The 24285-nt window shown below is 39.7% G+C and overlaps 1 protein-coding gene across 2 annotated transcripts in view; it reads right to left on the bottom strand.

Moving 5' to 3' along the window:
• Window positions 1–24285, bottom strand: part of slc8a3 (solute carrier family 8 member 3) — a 119506-nt gene that overhangs the window by 88948 nt on the left and 6273 nt on the right. For both annotated transcript variants that reach the window (XR_006091772.1, XM_042389138.1), the window contains exon 2: window positions 21262–23129. Coding sequence is in view for 1 of the 2 variants with exons in the window: in XM_042389138.1 (XP_042245072.1) it covers window positions 21262–23042 (1781 nt within the window). In the remaining variant the exon portion in view is untranslated. The remainder of the gene's footprint in view (window positions 1–21261; window positions 23130–24285) is intronic.

The following is a 24285-nucleotide window of genomic DNA, read 5'->3' on the forward strand; positions in this document are numbered from 1 at the left end:
TATGAAACAGAGTTGGAGTCAGTTCACATTTCAGTGTAGGAAGTAAATTATCATCCACTCAGAAATTTCTAATGTTATGCAAAGTTGTAATTATTATAATGAATATATAAAGAAATGATTGAGAACGAGGGCTTTAATACTATTTTGCCAAAACCCACGTGCTACAGTATGTCTTTATTGCACTGACAAACTTTAAATATGAGTTTCCCTTTAAGTCACAGGCTCTGAATCTCAAACAAAGTTTGTAAAGAAAAAAAAATACTAAGTTAAAAGATCTACAGTGTGAATGGCCCTTGGGTGTTAGTATGGCAAGTATCCTAAGGGTCTTCCTTAAACTGGAAGAAATAGTGATACAGTTCTCAGAAAAACTTAAGAGAGAAAGATTTAACATATGTAAAACTGATTTAAACAAAATCTCTACCCCGGAAAACAAACTCTTCAGCACTCTCCTACTTTTAAACTAATCTAAAGACATCAATAGAGTGATGTATACCCATGAAACACAGTTAAATGCACATTATTCTGACAAAGATGACAACAAAAGGAAAGAGACTGAAACAATAGGAAATAGCGGGTTATAGGACAGAAGCACAGAAGCAAATGAGAGACTGAGGGCCATCCACTGGGACTGTATAGCGAGATCAAAGAGAATTCAGAGCATTGGAAGTTTTAATTAGGCCTGTCTAAAGCCTCGCTGCCTTCTCTTTATGAGGTCTCTGACTGAGAAGAAGAAACACGTGCTGCCTGTCTATTTCTGGTTTCAAAGACCTGGCTCTTTTCTGACACCCACTTTGGTACGGTCCTGTATATTCAACGGGAAGCGTGCAGGATTCATTTCCCACCGGAGCCACTTGTGGTACAAATGAATGCACTCATGGTATAGCAAAAGGTGCTGTGCGTAAAAGTGACAACCTAATAACATCTGTTTTATGTGTGTGTAACCGTGTGATCAGCGACAGCCTGTTAAGTTAATGCAGCACCAAATCCCGATGCCTGGTGAGTAAAAGCATCCTGGTCTTACAATATTTAATGGATTAGGTGAAATGTGAAAACATGCAAAGAAAGTGACAGGCGTATGTTTTCTCACAGGATATTTTTAGAGGAGGAGACATAGCTAGAAAATATGAAGGTAAGGGTGGATGTATATTTCACCTTCAGCTCCAACAACCTTCAGTCTGTTTTCATTTTCAGCATAAAAATGGCAGACAAACAAGTCACAAACAGGTAATATGTTGAACTCTGCTTCCTCATTTTTTTGTGTTTCCTCTTACCTTGACCCAAATACAGCTAATCATAACCTATCCCAAGCCCTAAACACAACCATGGATGGCAGCACAATGGAAAGCACTATTTAGTGAGGAACTAAACATTAGCAGCAGCAGCAGCAGCAGCACAGAGGGCGTCACAAACACGAACCACCCTGAAATAACATGATCAAATAGGCCTTTCTAATAGTAGATATTTTCATATGCCATGGCAGGGAAAGCACAGGTGTAAATAATACAATTAATGATAGCTGAATTCCATTTAGATACCTCAGTTTCAGGGTCCATTGTGCATGCTGTCTTAGCTTACTGACTACTAATTTAACTGAAATTGTGAAAAACTTCTCCCTCTTCATTCTAAACTGATGTTTTGCTTTTTAAAAAATGTTATTTCTATTTTGTTGTTCTTCTGTTTGCTGCTATCCTGCTTGTTTGATATTTACTGGTTTGAAGAGTGATATTTAGGAGCGTCCCAGTAGCCAAATGGTTACTGCGTGAGCCACATAACCACGTCTACTGTCCCCAGTTTTATTCCAGTCGAGGACCTTTGTTGCATGTCATACCCATCTCTCTCCCCTTGTTTCCTGTCTGCCACATCACTATCGACTGTCCAATAACAGCAAAAATGAAAAAAAAAGTGCTATTTAAATAGATCTTTACTTACTTATGGAGACATTTGTAAAGAATACAGCCATTGTTAATGTTATTAGTAACACCTGTGCTTTGTCTGCTGTGAAAAAGACCCGACAGGTAAGCATGCTTATAAAATGAGTCGCAGCGTAGTTGCAACAAGTGCAACACTATTACCCTATGCACAGACATTTCAAACTGAAACGCACTGTCAAAGCGCTCAACTGTCACTGAATTTCACTTCAGTTTCAAAAGCAAGACACCGTTGTGTTTCGGGGTTGGTTTTGTTCAGGAGCCACATTGCTGCAGCACTTTCAAAAGAAAAAAAAATAGGACATATGATCCTTGAGTTTAGAGTTTTGGTGAATAAAGGCCTACAAAACTTTCAAAGCTTAACATGGTTCCACTTTTCCAGCAACACTGTACATAGCTGTGCTTAAGGCAAAGGTATGCCCTGTTTTTGTCTTTTTTTGTTTATTTCAGTGACATTTGACTTATGGTTTGTGATGTTTTTTAGTCACATGTCTAGGGTTACAGGAGGTTTTGCAGATTCATGGTACAGCAGCAGCAGCAGTAATATAACAGAGAAAAAATGAACATTAACAATTCAAAAGTCTGCCTTTTAGTGAAAGGTGCATTTGATATCCTGTATGTTGCAGCCAGTACAGTATGTTACTTGCGTGATTAGCAGCTTACATTCCTGAACTAGTTTAAGCAGTTGCTCCGTTTAATCTTTAAATATTTCTATCAAATATAAACATATGAATGTTTTATCTAGGGCTTAATTTAACTACTGTCCTCTACAAAATGTTAATGTTTGTGCCTTTTTCAGCATGTGATCAACCAAACAATCTCTCTAATACATTATCTTGCTGATCTCCCACAGAGATTTGGCCTTCTTTTATCTCTACGACCGGAGAGATTTGCACGGTTTTGGCTGCTATAATCAATGCTTGTCGTGAGGAAACTCGATCCCATCTACAGTAACCGGGCCCCTGCCTTCCCTGCCTCCTCCTCTTCCCCACACCTGGTCAAGCCTCATCAAATCCGCCAACACACCGCACAGAAATCTGGGGGGCTCAGCTCTCATTTTCTCTCTCATTCCTTATTCAACCGTTCTCTCTTCCATTCGTTTCCCCTGCTCTCTTTATCTGTCTCCCAGGCTCTCATTTGCTCATTTTCCTACTCCTGTCTGTCTCAGATGCTGTTTTTTTAAACACACTCCACACTTTTCTCTCTCCATCTCTTCGTCTGTTTTTTCTCTGACTCTCATGTTGTGTCTCCATCATTATCTCTCTGCACCTTGTTCCCTCTGATGCCGTCTCTTCCTCACACATCCTCTCTCTCCCCGTCTCCCCTCCCTCTTTATCTGTCTCCATCTCTTCTTGCTCTTTGCATGTTTCATTTCGGCGCATCCTCCTCCCCGCTGTCCTGTTGCTGCCTTTGGTGGCATGTTGAAGAGTTCTGCTACACCGAGTTGGATGAAATCTAACATGACAGGTGCCACGACTGTGGCAGGAAGGCAAATGTATTTTTTGGAGTTTACATCCAGAAATGACACCCTCTCATTTCCTTTGACATTGGTCTGAAGGTTATAAAGGTTTCGTTCCCTATAAATACTGTGGTTCAAAAATAACTTGCAGACACACACACTTAGGTTGGGAACACCATGCACTACTTAAAGCTGTATCTTGGGACATCACATGTAAGCTGCTTTATTTCCTGTAAAATTTTACATTTTGTGAGCAGAATTAAGAGAGATTAAAAGGCGTGACAAAGAAGAAGATGACGACCTATATACGTCAAAAGGAGCCAAGAATATTTAACATTTAATGTGATGCTGAAATGAATATTTAATTTAAAGATATGTTGATAAAAACATAATGTAGGTTTGATCATTTGTTAATTAGGACAGGATAATTAATCATGTTTAATCAAATGCAACAATTACTCAATCAATGAACAATCAACAATGTCTACTTTTATTTGTAACATGCTGTTGCAAATAAAAGTTTAAGCTTTACAACAGATTTTACCAACTATAACTAATAGCTGTCACCAACAAATACCCAATTGTCACTTATTGACGTTAATTCTTTAAATTGACGAAACAACATATGCTCACAATATGCTAATTCTCTGCATGTCAGTGTCTGTGCACATTTTGACTAAATATGTAGTATTAAGCTAAGTTACTGTACCGTATTTTGGCTTTTGTAGGATGGAACTGGTGAACAGAGTTGTCACAATATCACAATTAAACTTTTAAACACATCATATCACAATGTTAAGATAATCTAACCTTCAAAGTTCTAAATCTGGACCATTGGGATTCAGAGGAGTGAAGCAGCTAACTTAACTCCTGTCATTTTGTGAAGCTCATGTTAACGTTAGCCTCAGCGGCTACAGTGCAGAAGCTATCAAACTTCACCGGGTGTCAGCAGCTAGATATCACATTTTACCAGAAGTGACTTATGAGCAGTTTATCATTACAACTGGTCAGCTAAGCTACTGTAAATATACACAAGTTTGAATGTCATAATGAAATGTGACGATTTGAGCTTCCGTAAAGCTAATGTAAACGTTAGCTTGAGCGGCTACAGTGCAGAGCTGTCAACAGTTTCATAGGTGTTGTCAGCCAGATATCAAAATACTTTCAGAAGTGACCTACCAGCAGTTTATCATTAAAACTGGCAAACTATGCAGCAGTTATGAATAAATATAACAGCATTTTGAATGTCATGATTAAATTTGACAATTTTGAGTAATATTAAGTAATGTAATATCTTAATAAATGTGACTAATCTGACTAAATGTGACTAACTGGTTTGCAATAATGCTTGGTAGAATCAATCATATCTTGAAAAATAGCCAAAAGATACTATATATAAATGAGATATACAGAGTATGAAACAAAAGTGAACAATAATATGCCTATGCACATATTATGGAGGAAATTATTATCACAAAATTAACTTCTCAGACAAAATGATGAAAATTAGCCTAGCACAAGGAATAGTTCAACCCAAACTACTCCAAATATATAACGATGCAAATGATCTATCATTACTACTACGCACCACATAAAAAGAGGAATTGTGATGTATAATAATTATGAGCTCTAAGAGTAGATTTAACAAGATATTTAAATTCACTAATTACTAGACACCAAGCCTTAATTGGTAACACCTACATGTCATATAACTGTGTTGTGCAACTGCAAAGGGTGGATGCCAACCATTTGCTAACACTCTCTCAATTAACAGATATCAGAGCTGCTGTCAAGCATCACCTTAGTTGTACATGATTGGTAGAACAAACGACAATCCATAAACCAACCAATCAGAACTACAGAATACAGAACAGTCCCGCCTTCTCGTTAAGTGGCATTTTTTTACAGCGGCCCTCAAATTCACACTGGGAAGTTGAACATCATAAAAGGCTATGAAGTCATAATGCCCAGTGTCTTTAATCTGGTAGAGCAGGCAGGCATATGAGTTTGACCACAGGTCTTGTATGAGTCCTGTTCTTGACCTGCACACCTGCTAACTGTTGTCAGGGCCTGGGAAGACCTGGGTCAACTTTCTAAAAGGTCAAAGGGACCATGGCAGCTGAGAGTCAATGATGAGCACTGTCCTTCGTTTAGGTTCTCCATTTCTGTACGGCCTGGATACTTTACATCTCTTGTTTATGTAGACAAGTACAGCCCTGTATTTAATTTATAGAAAATAATCACACATTTAAATTGCAATCACAACATTGGCCTGAAAAAAACGCAATTTAAACTTTTTTCTCGAATGGTTAAGCCATATGATCAACCACTTAAGTAATTTATGGAGCAGAAATACAAAACATTCTCTAATTTAAACTTTTTCATATATTTTTTCTTTATCATGAACTATCTGGTTGGACAATACGAGTCATTTTAGGACATCGCCTTGGGCTATGGGAACTTGAAATGAGCATTTTTCAATATTTTCTGATGTTTAATAGGCGAAACAGTTCATTGATTTTTGGAAAAATATTTGACAGATGAATCAATAGTTAAAGGCAGGAGTGGGATTTGTCTGTTGCGGTTTGTAAACACAACAAAGTTGGCTCCTCCTCTCCGGCTCAACGACACCAGAATCGCTACAATTTTTTTTTTAAATAGTGCAGATACAGACACCGCCACACACTTCTAGTGGGTCGTTAATGATGACTAAGAGGGATTATTTTTGTATGAGTCTGTACATTGTTTTTTTTAGGGAAAATCCTGCTCATTCTGCCTTTAAAATAATGGTTAGTTGCAGTCCAACATTGCTCCGACAGCAAAACACTTGGCATTCATGGTACCGGACCTCACTCTCCATGGGACAATATAATCTATGCAATAAACAGCAGGATAAACATGTTTCTATGATTATGAAATTATTCATTCTGTTAAGTGTGCAAAACCACCTTGCCCCCACATTTAACAACTCAGCCCTTCTGCTGTGACACTCAGTGAAGGATGTCGGTCCGGCGTTCTGAACAGCTCTCAATCCAAATCACAATTACAGGTTGAGACAGAAGTAGGCCACCATCTATAAAGAGGGGAAAGCACATACGGAGGCACTGCTGAGGGCTTAAATAATAAATATGAATAGTGGGGGGTGAGAAGAAATGAAATGGAATTAGAACGATTCAAATGGAGAAAAAACATAAGACTGAGATAAAGGGATGGAGAGAAAATAGAAATGAGGATAAAAATCCAAGAAAGGTTGCTTGAAAATAGCGTTAGGCTAGGAGAGATAAAACCAAGAGAAAAATGCGAGGAGGGGGAAAAGAACGAGCCAGGAACACGCGGCCCTGACACGATAAGAGACAGAGGAACATGAAAAGAAGAAAAGGAGAGGGAAATGAAAGGGGAGATAGTGGAGGAGATTAGGTTGAGTGTTGTAAAGAGAAAGAGGTCCCGGAGGCCTTGGCAGAGCTGTGATCCCAACAGCGTAACCTCTTCATCTTTCGCCAGCTCCCTCGACATGACAGCTCTACCCATATCTAGACACCAGAGGGGCAGCATGGGCACAGTTGTTTGCCAAACTGACCCTCAATGGCTGCTCGCCCCAATCCACCGTCCACCTCCGTTACAGCCCCTGGCATGTAAACCTCCACACATACAAGAGGCCCGAAGCTGGCCAACACCTAGCATGTGACCCACAGCCACTGCATTCACAAAGTGTGATAAATGCACCAGAATCTGTCATTTGTCATTTATTAACAGCTTATGTCACACACAGGGACAAACCAAACCTCATTTACAAATTTGACAATTTAGTGCTGTAGGCACATTGCAAAAAAAAATCTCCTTTTTATACTTTCTTTTTTTCTGTAATTGAGTCCTTAAAGCTGCATTAATGGGTATTTTTTGGCCACTTGGGGGCTGTAAACACTGACAGCTTATCAATTTCTTAAACTGCTATGCTAAACGTGTTAGCACAGTTGCTTAATTACACATCCAGCAGACACAGACCCATGATGGCAATGTTCATTTGGTCCACCTGATGAATTCAAGTCCAATATTCAATCCCCTTTTAACTCCATTTTGGTTTCCACCAGTCCCTGAGGTAAATATATGGATTTTTAAGTTACTAAATGCTCCACCGTGTTCACCGGTGAGTCGCTAACTTTGTCTGTTTGCTGTTTGGTGACAGTTTTAAAACTTTTTCACAGAAAACATCTGCCGTAAAACCAAAGCAATAAGCTGAAAGACGCTAAAACACGGAGTCATGTGATAATCATTTGTGGGTTTGTGACTTCTGACGATTATATCACACAATATCAACTGATCCACTGTTTACATAAAAATGATGATTAGGTTTGAAGTATTTTCTTCTAACATGTCCAAAAATTGTGCCAGTGAAGTAAATTTATTTTAGCTTCCAAAGCAAATAAGCATGTTTCAAATATTTTGTAAATTTTATGTTATTTGAAAAATAATACAAGAGAGGAAATGAAAAACAAGCTCCATGGGTAAACTAAAAGAACCCAGGGAGCTTTATATAAAACATCCCAAAAGAGCAAACAAATGACAAAAAATAACATCAAAACTCAACCAGAAGCACAACAGACAGGAAACAAACAGACCTTTTATCTATAGATGTACATTTAAGAGCTCTATTGAATGTGGACCTGAAGACCCCGAACCCACAACATCCTTCAGACCAAAGCACTTAAAAACAGAGACGTCTAATACCTAAAGCAGGTAAAACTTCTGAGGGCTAAGATTGAGCGAGTTTCATGAACAAAGACAAGGGACGAAACATTAATATAAACTCCACAGGTGAGACACAAAACCCAGAGGGATAAAAACTGACATCAAAACTCAACAAGGACAAGAATAAGGATAGTCCAGGATAAGAATAGTCCAGAATTGGCCTGATTCGGGCAGCTTCCCCTTGTTCTGAGGCGCTCACTGTACGAGGTAACCTTTAACCTCGGCTTGCTTACGCCTCCCCGCGGCCCGTGCCTTCGTCTCTCTGTCAAGACGCCACGAGCATCATCCTGTGCTCAACTTCTCCTGCCATGATTTGTATTGTGCTGTCAGCCAAAATCCTCAGGGCTTGAAGTTATCAGACAGCATTCTCCCTGTTGTGAGTGTAAGTGGGAGGGATTGCCGCGCTATTACCACATTCATTTTTTCAACCTCTTAAGGGATGTGGCACACTCTGCATAAAAGACCCCCCACCCCGCCCCCCCCTTTCCACCTCCTCCACCTCCTCCTCCTCCACCCACCATTTTAAATTTGATGTAAATATTATCATCCAGGAGAGCATGGAAAGCCCTGAGAGTAACTCTTCCCCTGCTGCAGAGCATAAGTCGCCTAATAAGTCTGCCACTCGAGTACCAACAGGGAGGATTAGGAGGAACACAAAAGATCCATTTCTTCTCCTGAGTGAACCCCTCTCTCCCACCGGCGTAGATGCATCAGGGAAAAATAACACACACTCACGCACACACGCACACACACACACATAAGCATCCGATATGTGGTGAGCATGCAGCCCGTCTTCAACTTTGTCCTCGAGGCACAGAGGAGAGGGTTTGGCTAAGCTTGTGCCTCGGGGGATCGGACCGTTTTCCTCGTGGGAAGCAATGTCGAGCCAGACGGAGAAAAAAAAAAAAAAAAAAAAAAAGAAGCTGAGGATGGAGGAGAGATGCAAAATAAAGATTTCCCCTCAACTAATTACAAGACTTTCTGAGATTCATCTGCTTCTCTGGTGCCATCTCTCTCTCTTTAAGACCACACCATCGCACGAGCTCATCAAAGTGTAAGCGACTAATCAGCGGCTGGCTGATGTTGCTCAGCAAATACAATGAATCCACGATAAGGGGATCTGAGCCAGACATCCCAGTCTAAATATAGAAACCACACTGCAAATACGTTTGCTTTTTAAAAATCATCTCAGAATTCCTGCTGGCTCTGTAAAACTTCTCCTGCGAGACGAGAGGCGCTGGTTAAGTTATTTTAGAATAACACAAATGAAGCAATTTTTTTTTAAAAACAGCTGATACATGAATGTTGAGATCATGCCTGCTTTTGCAACACAGGAAAATTATGAGAAAGGTAGGAGGAGGAGGAGGAGGAGGAGGAGGAGGGAGAGGAGGCATGGGAAAGGGATGAAGGGTGGGGGGTGACGTGCAGGAACAGGATAAGGGGTAGCGAGGAACTACTGATGCATTCTGGCGCATTTTCTGCTGCAGCACCCTGGGAATAATATGGAGAAGCGAGTTCACCCTAAAGGAGGTCCCCTGAGCTGCCCGCAGAGCATGCCGGTCCAGCCTGACACACGGACAGAGAGAGAGAGAGAGAGAGAGAGAGAGGGAGAGAGGGAGAGCCGAAGCCGAGAGGAGTAGCCCTGGGACGGTGGAGAGCATACAGAGTAAAACTGGAGTGAGATCACAGCGAGTGTCGGCTCAATGTGTTTCGAAGGAGAGAGAGAGAAAGAGAGAGAGAGAGAGAAAACACCCCCACTGCAGGGATGGAGGGCAGCGGGAAGAGGAGGCCACTACAAACCTGATAATCAAAGAAGAGAAGAGGAAAAAAAAACAAACTTTGCACTTCGAGTGGTACAAGCCCCCCCCCCCCCCCTTGTGATTTACAGCTCAAAGTGTGGAGCCACTGACTCCTTTTCTTTGGCTTCGAACTCAGCTTTTGTCAAGTCCACAAATCATATCGAAAAAATCCAGTGTCACTCTAGAGGGCTGAATGAGGGCTTCCTTAAAAGCTACACACCGCATGGATGCACCAATTCATGGCAGAGCAGTACTTGTCTGGGATCAAAGGGCAAAAAGAAGAGGGTATCAGCTGAGGCTCTTTGCAGGGTTCACAGCACTAATGCATGTCACTGACAGACTGACTGACTGGACCAGATGAGAGCAGTGATGGATTAGACAGGATGGCAAAAAAAAAAAAAAAAAGCACAAAGTGTTTTCTATCTAGAGGGTGGAAGAGTCGACCCCTGCCTCTAAAAGCCAAATTTATCTCTCATCCCTTCTTTTCTTTAGTCCCTGTAGGTTTTCTCTGAAAGAATGTTAAATAATTAGAAACAGAGCCAAAACTAATGGCATCTGTTAGTATCTGTTAAATGCTTTTACAATTAATTGATTAAAAGTTTTCTCTATAAAATATCAGAAAACAGTGAAAAAAATAACACAATTTGTCAGAGGTGCAACTAACAGTTACTTTCATTATCAATTAATCTAGAATGGACAAAACTAGTCAATTAATCAATTAATAAATCAACAGACAATAATTGGCCAATAATTTTGATAATAGATAAATATTTTAAAACATTTTTTCAAGCAATAATAGCAAAAATGTGTTTGTTCCATCTTCTCAAATATAAGGATTTACTACTCGTCTTTGTCTTATATGATTTCAAAATGACATTTTTCACTATTGTCCGACATTCTAACGACCGGACAAATAATCAAGAAAATAATCAGCATGTTTATCGATAATAAAATAAATTCTTGATTGCAATCCCTGATTTTATTTGCTTAATAATTTGTTGATAATAATCATTAATTATTTGGTCCAGAAAATATCAGAAAATAATTTTCAACAATGTCAACAGTGACTTCCTCAAAATGCTTTTTTTGTTCAAACAACAGTTGTAAATTAAGATACTCAGTTTAATATATATCAGACTACAAAAAGCAGGAAATCGTCACATCTGAGAGAAATTAGTTTGGCATTTTTTGCTTGAAAAGTGACTTAAATAGTTAATCAACATTGTTGTAGATTAATTTTTTGATTGACTAATTATTTCATCTCTACTTCAAATACCTTGTTTTGTCTGACCAACAGCTCCAAAACACAAAATATCCAATTTAAAATGTAATACAGAAAATTTGAATTTTTTTTGCTTGATAAACGACCTAAAAAATGCTGTTATTTAATTTTCTGTTTATCGCTAACCAACTAATTGTTTCAGCACTGAACAGAATCACAAACAGAAATCATACTTAACAATCAGAAAACTGGAGGGTGAGATGTTACATCCATACTGGTCGTTTGACAGCTGATCTCTGGGAGATGCAGCGCAAAAAAAAACCAAACTGCATTGAGCACCGAACTGCAGGTGAACATTTTATGGAAAAGGTCTTAAAGAGGTTGACAGACTCACTTTTTAAAACAACACAAATCCTGTGTTTATTCATTCATTCAGCTTTACTGACGGTCATCTGCCTTTAGGGTTACTCAGTGAGGCATTTTGTATATTGGACAGACTTCAAGTGCCGTAAGCTGAATTCACACATTCAAATCACCTTTTTGTACATTTGAAAATTTGCAAACACACTCGGCTCTCTCATATGCTTTTCTATTTTTGTTTCAGGCCTGAAAAATAAGACAACAGCAGGGAAAAAAGCCTAACAGCCGACAGCTTCTCTCATCTCCTGCAGCCTTTTGCAAGCCTCCCTCGCTGTGCTCAGTGCAACCTTAGCTCCTCTCACTGTGAGCTGTATTGATTTCTAGTCTTAATGCTGCTGCGCTGTGCATGGAGGAAGGTGCTGTGGAGCGGGACTGACCTTTATTAAAGTATGCAGATGCTGAATGTGGGTGCAGGGGTAGGGAGGGCACCTCCAATGGCACCCCAAACTGTCACCCCGGCAGGCAGGGAATGAAATGAGACCAGCGACCTGTATTGAACGCACCACTCTTCATCCCTCTTTCAAGTGCAAACCAACATCCAACCCAACATACAAACAAATTTAACTATTGTGAAGAACGAAAGAGACAAAACTCCCAAAGACACTGAAGTTGGTTAAATAGTCCTGATTAGTTGAAACTACAATGATAATTGTTTTATACTAAATATTCACTGGTTTCAGCTTCTCCAATTAGAGGATCTCTGCTCTTTTGTTGCATGAGAGAGTGAACAGAATAAACTGAAATTTATTGAATGAATGAACTGAATTTTTAGGTTTTGGACTGTGGATTGAAAAAAATAAGCAATTATTTTATGACAACTCATCAAATAAGCCAGAAACCAATCAGGTTAATTCATAATGAAATAACTGTTGCAGCCCTAGTACCGATTATTGTCAACCTGGATCTTATTTTAAGTAACAATTAGGCTAATAATTATCTCTGAATCCATGGTAAAATCTTCAAATTGTTAGTTTCATATGACCAGAAGTCCAAAACCAAACATATTCAATTCACACAAAAAAAACTGAGAAAAGCAGCAACTCCTCACATGTAGAAGCTGAAACCAGAAAATGTTTGGATTTTTTAAAATTTTGCTTGACATATGACTTCAAGTAATCAATTATCTAAACTAAATAACCAACTAATTCATTTATTGACTTATCGTTTCAGCACTACTTAAAAACTATTACTAATAAATATTATAGATAGATAAATACCTCTCAGCTTGAAGAGTGCACCACTATCTCATATAATTTTAAGAAGCCAAACAAACACAGCTGTGAATTATAAGTTCTATAAATATCTATCAAAAATTGCTTTTATTATTATTGTTGGGGCTTTTTTGCCTTGTTTGAAGCACTGTTTTTTTTTTAAATGCCCTACAAATAAAGATGGTTTATCTTTAAAGTAAAACTATTTATAGTTGAATTTCCATCAAGTTTACAGACTCGCAAGAGAAAGGTTTTTAAAAAGGTCAAAATCCAAGCAGCAGAGGCCGAGCAATCCTGAGCTTTAGTCCCTAGTATGGGTCAAACTCCAAAAATGCTGGATCCTATTTCCCATAATGCAACTCAAAAGCATCTTGTGTTAGACCCTCCTTACCTCCTCGCTCCCTACCCGCCTCAAACACCACACCTCCGGTTTGTACAGCAGTCTTTCCCTTCAAAGTTTGCAGCCTCCAAACTGAAGCTCAGACACCCTGTTGATGTTACAGTGATGTCACCTGAGTAATTCTGTTATTTTCAAAGCTCCTCCAGACACACGAGACATTATACAACAGTTTTTACATGCTGAGTAATAGTGTGGAGTGCCCTATTAACTCATCATTATGAATGTTTTTTTTATTGTCATTTCCTCTCCTTGATTTACCACTTATGTTGACACATTTCTTGACTTGAAGCTATAGATATCACAGCCAATAAAAAGTTCCCACATATCCTACTTGTCACCTCTAGGAGGCCGACATGAAACGTTTCTCCCTGCAGGCAGTTCCTATTTACAGCACATCTGATATGACTGAAGGCGGCCCCAGAGAGCTTGAACTTTCTACTCGCTCACACTAATTTAGGAAACATATCTAATATCACAGTGTACTCAGGTTTCAGGCTGGAGACGATCACAACATAGGCTACAAGCCTGTCCCTTCACATTGCGGATGTTACGGGGTTGATTATGAAATGTTTGGGGAAGCATGTGCATGACTTCCAGCGAACTGTTTCATGTAATTTTGTTGACAGCTCCACTATATGTGACAAAGACTTCTCAAGCCTACTTCTGACCAATTTATTGTGAAGAAGTAGAAGAATTACTAAACAAACACAAACAAACATCAAACACCTAGACAACCGTCAGATGTTCAAACGTTCCACAGGAAGTGACAGTTGAAGTGAAGGTCACTATTTTCTGTAAAGTCATGTAATATCACCATGTAACTGATAAATTTCCTATAGACAAAAGACCTTGTGTGGAAATAAGAACGTTTAGAAGAGGAAGTTGTAGAGTCATAAAAAAATAAGCCATGAGAGACTCGAGCTTCCTTTTTCTTTTTGCAGGACCTCCTTTTCTCATCAGGGCTTTTTGAGAGATCTCTTTGAGACTCTCTTTAGTCTTTTAGCTTTTTTAATGTTTTGTTCAAGTTTTTGTATTTTACTTCTTGCATCTTATATTACTTATTTTGTAAAAAGCAAATAAAACTGTCTTTTTATACACTCCAACCAAAGTTCCTGACTTGTGCTCATCTCTGAGGTAACTAAGTAAGTAAGTAAACTTTATTTATAAAGCACCTTTCAAATCCAGAGTTAAAAAGTGCTGCACAATGCAAACAATTGAGAATAGAATAAAATAAAGTAAAATAAAAAGTTTAACAACACGTAATATCAATATAAAAAACAATAAAACCATAAAAATTACAGGTCTTCTGGTATTCACTTAAGGTAAGAAAAGACACCTCCTTTGTGAAAGGCTGACATTAGTTTTAAATTAGTTTAGATTACAAATTATATTGAATTTTGCTAACTATAAACTAGAAGTGTTTACTGAATAACAGGAAGGAAATGGTTCAGATTTAATGACTGAGGTCAACACGTGATGGAGGTATGATTTCAATACAGAATTAGGTTGAAAGGTTTAACATAAGGGTTTAATTAGTGTCCTTGCCCTCGACCGTCAGAGTGGGCCTCCTCCAGAGATGACCGGTTAGAGGGTCATCTTGGAGTACTTTCAAACCTCTAACACCTATTTGCACCAGTACACTTCATTGTGACCCAGACTGTTAGGAATTCCTCACTACATAGGCCCGTTGGTAGTGGTTCAACGACAGCTGGTGATTATAGAAGCCAGGCTGAACTCTGGTTCCCTAAGCAAGGCTTGGGTGGTCTTGCGTGTAGATTTTGGGAACCCCATTTGATATCTAGGGCAGCCGTCTGTTGCGGTGCCTTATCCACAGGGGGTATCGGTTATCTAACACAGAAACCATTACAATTTGATCGGAACCAATCAGCAGGGTGGGAAAAACAAATAAGGCCAAATTATTAATATGTGCAGAATTATCTTTTATCTAGAGCTGATTACAATTTAATTCCTTATTATGTTCAGTTTACATTCTTCCAAAATAAGATGATGAAGAACTGGACAAGAGTCGGCAAATACGTTATTTAAAAATTGCTTATTTGTTTAAACTTTTATCTTGAATTTGTCAAATGATGATATATAAAAAATAGGAGAAAATGCACAATACAACGTCAACTAAACACTATAAAATACCTTACTTTATAAAGACCAATTTATATATATTTATATTAATTTTGCACAATGAATCACTACGTAAGACCAGTCACTATGTCATCTTTTTTTTTTTTTTTGGAATGAAACCGAATTATCAAAACAAAGCTGTGTTTATTTGTTAGAGCATCCAAGCAAGCTGCTTTAACTGTCAAATGGGTCAAACTGATGCACTTACCTCCGTCTTAACTCTATTAGGTTGGAGAGACTGTCAAAAGTTTGGGGGAGCCTGAATATATGATCCCCAGTCAGATTTACACACAAACACTCAGGGGGAGGCTCGGAGCTGGCGACACGCCCTGCACTGAATTGTGTTATAAATAAGCTTTAACTTAATTGCATTCCCCCACCTGGGGAGGAACAAACGCAGGGCCAGCATATTTATTGCCACTCAACCTGTGCGTGAGTTAGTGCGTGTGTATTCGTGTGTGTATTTCTGTACAGTATTTGCAAACAGGAGCCAAAGTGCAAAAGCGACAATAAGTTTGCTAAGATAAGAAATGTACTTGTGAATCTTTGAGTGCGTCTCTGAATGTGTTAGAACTTGTGAGAAAGTGTGGGTTTTTTTTTTAATGTGTTTGTGTGTGTGTTAAACTGGTCTCACATGATAGCAGAGGGAAAGGTGTTAGTGGTACGGGGAACAATTTCATGCCACTTTATAGCCAGTAATTGCTTATAAGGATGCGTTCATTCTGCCGCGGAGGGTTTGTTTTTAGGTATTCATATTATATTCATCTACTGTGCTGTATGTATTCACATGTTCTTCTTACCAGGTATCAAAACCAGAAACAAAATATGACAAAGATGTACAAGTAAGCACTAATTTTGAGATTTGATGTAGATGTGTGGGTTAGAATTTGGTTGTATTTGATTAAAGGATATAGCTGGCAATTTTCTTTATTTTTCTAAATGTCAACTAATCTCATGCGCAGAGCCAAACCAACAATGGACTGATCCTACAAGTATTGTTTGTAGAGGCAACAATGGAGCTCTATGGCACAGAGGAATAAGATAAATCAAGCTTTGGATACATACAGTGGGATCAATTCATTGTTGGTTTGGCTCTGCACATGAGATTTGTCGACAATAAGAAAAATCGCCAGCCACATCCTTTAAAAAGTGGACATTTTTTTGATGTTTAAGTTAAATGCAGTTGTTGTAACAGCATTTAAATGGTGAAGAAATGTAGCTATTCAGATGCTGTTGAAACAATGGTTATGTGTGACCTAATTATCCAAAAAAACCTTTACTTTAAAACCAAATTTAGCCTGATTTTAACCGACATGTCTAGACATCACCAGCTCAATCCTTACTGGGACAAGTCCACTGTGCTTTACTTAAGTTACAGCAAGTGGAATTAGATTTGTTCTCTCAGACCTGATAGGATCACAAAACCAAAAACAATCCACAAAATGAGCCACAAGTGAGTCAGTTTGAATTTTGTTTACCAGCCCTGCTCCCATTTTTAACTTGGTGTGATCTCTAATGAAGCAAATAAAAAAAAGAAATACTACAAAATAAACCACATTACTAAAAGAAAACTATGCGTGATTGCATCTTAAGGCTATAAAAATACAAAGATGCTTTCCAATTATTGAGAGAACAGAAACTATAGGACTAGCATGAATAAAACAACAAAAGTATTGCATATGATTATCTGAGCTCAAGATGATCCTGGTTGCGTGAGAAGGCTGCCGTGAGCTGCAGGCTGGTAAGGTAAACCTCATGGGTCTATTCCAAGATATCTGGAAAAGTGCTGGCAGGGGGAAAAGCTGGGTGGTCAGCAGGATGAGGATCAGCGTGGACATGTGTTCTGTCAGTCAGGATGCCCAGAGGGGTTGACAGCTACACCTTCCAGAGATATTAAGGAAAAGGGTTGGGTGAGCTGGGGGGAGGTGGTGTAGAAAGCAGGGAAAGGGCCGTTCAGTGCATCTTATTATAATGTAACCCCCCCTACATGTTGCTATTTATAAAAAAAAATATAAGGCAGGTTTACTAGCACAGGAAAGCCATGCTCATACAGGCGTAACCACAGTTGCACTTTAGCAGATTCTGGTCCATCCGCTGCACACCACTCATTTGTTTATGAATCCATCAGCGCCTAGTTAAACATCCGTCTCTCCTGGGAAGAAGCTTCTCCACCTAACAGCTGTGTTATCTTCACTGGGTCAAAAGGAAACAGAAGCCTGCAACCTTTATCCATTTAATATTCTCAGCAGCAAACTCACCCTGCCAAGTGCCAAACCATGAAGTAAATCCTGTCTATAACACCCCAAAATGTGTCTCTGTCAGCCCAACCTAAACTTGGGAGTCATTTTATAGCTTGGACTGCCATAAAATGTACAGTTAAGAGGCTCACGGTGCCTAGATGAGGTTCATATCCGTTAGCTTGGAGCACAAGCACTGCCACCAAAAAAACTATTAAACTTCATCCTTCTTGCTGAGAACTATTGTCTGGCTAAGAATTGGAGTGATGTATTCCAGAGCTCCAGATTAGGACTGTAATAAATTTCCACTCTGGTTGATAACAATGGGCCCAAAGTGTGTCAAAAGAGATTGAGAGTCAATGCCTCGTAAAACAGGGTGAGAGAGAAAAGAAGAACATGAGAGCTGAAGTATTATGTGGTCAAATTGTCCTAAAGGACATCAAAAAACCCTTTGCCCTTTAGACAGGGAGCAAACTCTGCCCTCATTTAGTCACAATTAACACAAAATTAGCAGCAAGAAACTGCTTTAACTATGCACCAAGTAGGGAATCCTTCTGTTATTTCAACATCTATGCGAAATGGGAATAAAAATAACATTTCCATTGTCAATTTCCATACACGCCGGTGGAGGAATATGAATGTGAAGGCAATGGAGGCAAATAAATTCTGTATTTTTTCATGTCGTGAGCGTGAAAACGACCCTGAGGAGAGCTTTCAAGGCAGCAGAAGAAACATCATTGTAATTATGCCTTTAGTGAATATTCTACACATTCATCCCTTTTGTTTTGTGTATGGAAATGTTCTCATGAATCTTCTGGTATGCTTCTGGATGAAGCTGTCACTTCCACTGTTCCTCTTTGTCTTTTTTATGGATGCCAACAGAATCTAATTCATCATTATCCCAGTGTAATTATGGAAATTTCTGGAGATTTGTTGGGAGTTCCGTAACAGCAGTGTGCCTTTTCTACAAAAGATCCAGAAGTCTCTGAAGGGGGAAGGAAAGATTTTCATGTTAATATTCAAGCGTGTTCATGCATATGAACAATTTTCATTGTTTTAACTGCTTAACTAAATAATGTCCTGTATGTTTTGAGTCATCATAGGCTTTTATTATTACTCCACATTGAGTACATTAATCACCACTGACTGTATACATTTTGTTTAATATCTACAATATGTTTTGCCCTGTCCCTCGGCAGAAAAAGGCAGATTGTGTTTATTTTATACCCTGTGTGTCAGTGTAAAATATTAAACAGTACATTTTCAATATATGTCAACAAGACATTTATTCTACAGATTGTGATTTTGACATTTATTGTTAAGTTATCATATTTTCTTTTCTAAGCACACAGCCTCTTTTTTTGAAATGTCACTAAAATGCATGTAAAATGTCACACTTTATATTTACGACTGTCTTGAACGCAGCAATCTGATGTGAGATCTCACTAAAAGGATCAATGGGTCAGACACTGTGACCTTTGCCCTTAACCTCAGTCTTTCAACCTAATAATTTAACCTACATGCAGCGTTTCTTCACATCCTCAACAGATAACATATAATTGGATGAGGCTCAGCCTAAATCTTCCTCACATGCCTACCTCCGGGTTTGAGATGGTTTAGGGTAATAATTATTTGAAGAAGTGATACAACTAACAATTATTTTCATTACCAATTAATCTGCCTTTTTTTTTTTTGATTAATATATTAATTGTTTGAGAATGGTGAAAAATCAAATCACAATTTCCTAAAGCCAAAAGTCATCTTCTAGCACTCGAACAGCTCAAAGCTCAATTTACAACCACATAAGAGATGAAAAACCAGCATAATTGATTAATTGACAAATCATTTCAGATCATTTGCCACATTTGAACATTCAGTTTAATTCCAGATTACTAATTCAATGTCTTGTGCTTTTCACTTCTCAGAAATGTAAAATTAAGAAACTGACATAACTGTATAATAAGGTAGTTAAATCTCTTTAACATGGATTCTTACTGTTCTACTGAAATATTCTAGAGCAATAATTATTTGATGGTACAGTCTGATTCTTCTCCCGCATCACAAGTATTTATCAATTCACAGTGTTCACATCAGGGCTGTGCTGCATTGTAAGAACATCTAACTCGCAGTACGCTGCACAACACAATGAACAGATCAATAGACCAGCATTCCCTCACAATGCCAACAACATCACAGCAGTCTCATAATAATAATCTTTCTCCACATCTCTCCCCTCTACTCCCCCGGCAGCCTTCAGGCCCGGCCCAAACAGCATCTCTCACATAAATCAAGCAAAACCCTGAGAGCTCAGCAAGCCCCAAGAGCATGCTGATCACCCCGACACTCATTCCCCCGCTGCCGGTCTCCTGGGCTGCCTCAGCCCTCAGGAACCCACACCCTGGAGCACAGACCATGCCAGTCAGCCACAGTACGCCGAGAGGGTCCTGATTGGTTTGGGAAGGGGATGTCATAGACGTATGTCATTTTGATTCAGTGCCTGCAGACCAATGTGTGAGATGCAAGCGGATGCAAGCTGTGAAAAAAAACAAATCAATATTTCTCAAGAGGCGCAATTCTGCACACATGCCAGTATCCCAGAGCATTGCTTTACATGTATGGGACAAAAGGCTGTACCATAAAATACATGGCCCTGTTGCTGTTTTTCCTACAGTATGTTGCTATTATTGTAACACTGCCAAATATGCCTCCTCAGTTGTTAGCCCATGTGTTTTTGTAGTGCAGTATTGTACACAGATGGTACAGCAGACAAGGCTACATAACATAAGCAATTTACATAAGACATTACTATTTCTCATAGACATTTACAACCAAAATGCAAGCTTTTGTAGTATGGCTGGCCCCAGAAGGAATCAGACCTCCACTCTTGTCACTCATCATGATACAGTCATGCTACTAACCTAAAAGACTGCCGTGCAGTCATTATTACATTAACCTGTGTCTGGCCTTTGACCTTTGTAGCTGTAATTCTCTCTGTTATACTGTTCTTTGCTATTGCTTTGTTTCTAAGGCAGACATGACACAGAAACAATAAAAAAGAGCAAAAATCCAGAGTTTGACAAAACAAAAGCAGCAGGGATTAGAGAAGCAAGGGGAGGGTTACTTAAGGACTTCCTGTTTCCACAGTTGTGTGACGAATCCCAAAGTTGAATCCCTATTGCATGCGACACACACAGGATCGCTACCAAAGCACTCTGATGAGAGCAAAATCTCTTGACAGGAAAACAAGGGGATATAGAGTGCACACTCAGATGAGAGGGTACGCTGTCTAATCATGTGAAGAAAGAAGCATTTAAAATTCACAGAGTGATGAGTGCAAACAGCACATGAATAGGTTACTCAAGTATGTTCTAAATTAAATGATGTCAAGAAGCAAAGAAGACAACATCTTTGTATCAAAAGCAAACACTGAATGTGACATGTATCTGGCAGACTGCTGGATACCTTTAAAGCTAGCTATCATATCATACACAGTTTACTGTAGCCATCATTTCTTGACGTTTTTCTAAACACACAAATCAATGGGATGCAAAAACAAGCACAAAGAAAATTACTTATATATGACTCTTAAACGCACTTCATTTTCAATACCCAAAGGTACTGATTAAATAAAAAATAATAAATCATCACATTAATGCCAACCAGCCCACAACCGAGAAGAAAAATAGAATTGCTTTCTTACCAGGTCTCATCGTTTTTGAACTCAAGCTCTCCGTAGGTATCTTCAAAGTCCTCCCCTCCTCCTTTGGCAAGTCCTTCCACGGTGCGATAAGGCACAATGACCGTCCCCCTTGCTCCAGAAGTCCTTAGCACTTTCACTTCCATAATGCATATGCTCTCACTGACGTGCACTGAGTTGCTTTCAAAGGTGAAGATCCCCGAGTGATCGTCATCCAGAATGGTCACAGTGGCCACAGCGGGGAAGCCCAGCATGGCCTTTGGATACGGGAGACTGTTGGGGGATAACACCTCGTCCTCAGTCTCCAGGACACGTAGGTTACTGAGGCGCACAAAAAAGTGCTCGTCCTCTTCAAAGAGGTCGTCGTCTATGATGCCAATGCTTATTTCCTTGATCATCTCTCCTGGTTTGAACACCACCGTGCCCTCTGTAAATTCGTAGTCAGCCCCAGCGTTAGCAGAGCCATCCTCCGTCTTATAATCCACGTAGATCGTCTTGTTGATGTCACCACCCTTCCTGGTGATGGTCAGAATGGCAGCGCCACAGTTCTCGAGGCACTGGTAGACAGCAGGCTCAAAAGCGATCCGAGACACATACTCTTCTGGTTCCTCCACATGCACCTCCTGCACACTGGAGCTCTTTTTTGCCTGCTCTGACACATGTTTCTTCAGAATATTTCCTGCGCCTGTCATCATGCGTGTAGCTTGGATGCGGTAGAAGGCACGGCTCTTTTGCTGGTGCGAGAGAGCGTAATAGTTGGCCATCTCGACCAGCTGATCCAACTCTTTCTCTGGGTGCTTCTGCTTCAGGTCTTTCAAGATGCGGATCATATCACGCCGGGACTCATCTACCTCTTTGTTCTCAATCAAACCAATAAGATTGCTGGCCGCACCGCCATCCATGAAGTGAGAGTTGACCATCTTGCCATCCATCTCAATCCCCTTGGAGCGTTCGGTCTCCGTCTCGATGATGACACCCCTGTGTTTGTCGCTGCGATACTTCTTGTGCATGAACTTGTAGAAGAGTAGTCGTCTGTCTGCCACCCAGGCAAGGAGTACGCATATGGGGAAGAAGGCCAGTGTGAGTAGACCCTCCCAGACCTGGACTACGTTGGGAGAAAACACAGCCAGGATCATGTAGAGCCAAATGTAAGCAAAGATGCTCCAGCCTGCAGTGATAAAGAACACTCTGAGGTGTTTGATTTTGCGTACCTCTCCTTGGGGAATGGCAGACACACAGATGCCAATGATAACAAACATATTGAAGGCTGCACTGCCAACAATTGTGGAAGGCCCGAGCTCGCCAGATTTGAACTCATGTCCACATACCTCAATTACAGAGAGCATGATCTCAGGGGCGGATGAGCCCAAGGCCATGAGGGTGAGGTTGGAGACTGTTTCATTCCACACCCGGATCGTGGTGGTGGTTGTTTCTCCATTGGGCCTTTTGATGACAATTTCCCTCTCCTGGGAAGTGATGACCTCAATGGCTGCCATGAAACGGTCAGCAATGATGGACACTCCAAGAAACATGTAGATCAGGGCCACAAAATACACAATGACCCGTGCGATCTTGTCTCCCATGGAGGGATCCTCGGGATACCAGATGGGCAGGATGATCCCTGGATGACACTTGGAGTTTCCCATGCAGGTTGCATTGCTGGGGGTATGAAGGGGGCTCGGAGTGGTCCGGGCTTCTGCGCAAAGGAAGGCTACAGCCACAGAAACCAGCCCCAACCAGAGGCAGGCTGAAGACCCTGGCTTCACAGGCCTTGAACCCTCCATGCACCCTCCTTCGTCTCAAGGGTCCTTACCACACTGACAGTCCCTCTGGGATCCAGCACTGGGCTGTGCCTTTTCTCCACCCACCACCTAAACAAAGCAGAAAGAAATTACATTAAATATATTAACGTTATACACTCACCAGCCACTTTATTTGGAAGACCTCTGTAACCGAATGCAATCCAATACAAAAGCACTGCCATAAATTCTACTTTTATAAAGCTTATACAAAGTGTTTCTAATATTTTGGCCCCCTCAAGTATGTTAATGGAGTGGACAAAATATTATGAACACCATTCAATATATTGCACCCCAGTACACCACCACCACCCACTACGACCTCAATAATAACCATAAAGTAGAATTATCACCTTTCTGACGATGTCAACAAAAACTAAAAATGTATAAGCTTCGAAAATGTAGAATTTATGGCAGTGCTGTTGCATTTGATTGCATTAAATTGCACAGATGTTCCTCATAAAGCAGCCGGTGAGTGTATTATACCTTTATAACAAGAAACAAAGTGTTTAGGTTCATATTTTAGAAACAGTGGTAAAACAAATGCACCATGTTTTGTCTTCTAATTAGATTGATAAATGCATCTATTATTTAATACATATTCCTTTTATTTACTTAATGCATTACTTATTAAAACAAATGGGTATGTGTTCATTTTTAGTTATATAATAATTCAATAATTCATTTAATCACATAATGGAATGATTATCCAACCTGAGGGTATTTCCAAATTGTTTTAAATCCAAAGTTTGAAGAGTAGAAGTGGTACAAATGTGTAAGACTGTGTACTTGCATTTCACAGGGAGAAAAACACAGAAACAAGACAGGAATTTCTCAATTTTATATGAGTACAAGAATTTAAATGATCCCACTATCCTTCTGTAAGACTTCAATGAGTTTCTGCCTCCTACTTTACAAGCAGCACAATCATGAGACCTTTATGTTATCTACGAGAGGCGGGCTGGAAAATACTTCCCCATTATCAGAAATTCATGAGATTTTCAGGTCTGTAAAGCACTATGTGAACAATGTAGATAACATTAGTTTAATAAAATCATAGCTTGTGGGCTCATTTCAAATCACAAAGTTTGTTTTCAATTTAGATGTGGATACGTGCGCCCAATAATGTGGATTTGAGCCTGATTGTCTGAAATCTCAGGGGTAATACACAGCTCTGAACCAAACAGCTCGCTCAGCAGGCATGCAATGTTGCCAAACTAAGCACTGT

This window comes from Thunnus maccoyii, chromosome 16, assembly GCF_910596095.1.
Source record: "Thunnus maccoyii chromosome 16, fThuMac1.1, whole genome shotgun sequence".
NCBI classification, from domain to species: Eukaryota; Metazoa; Chordata; class Actinopteri; order Scombriformes; family Scombridae; genus Thunnus; species Thunnus maccoyii.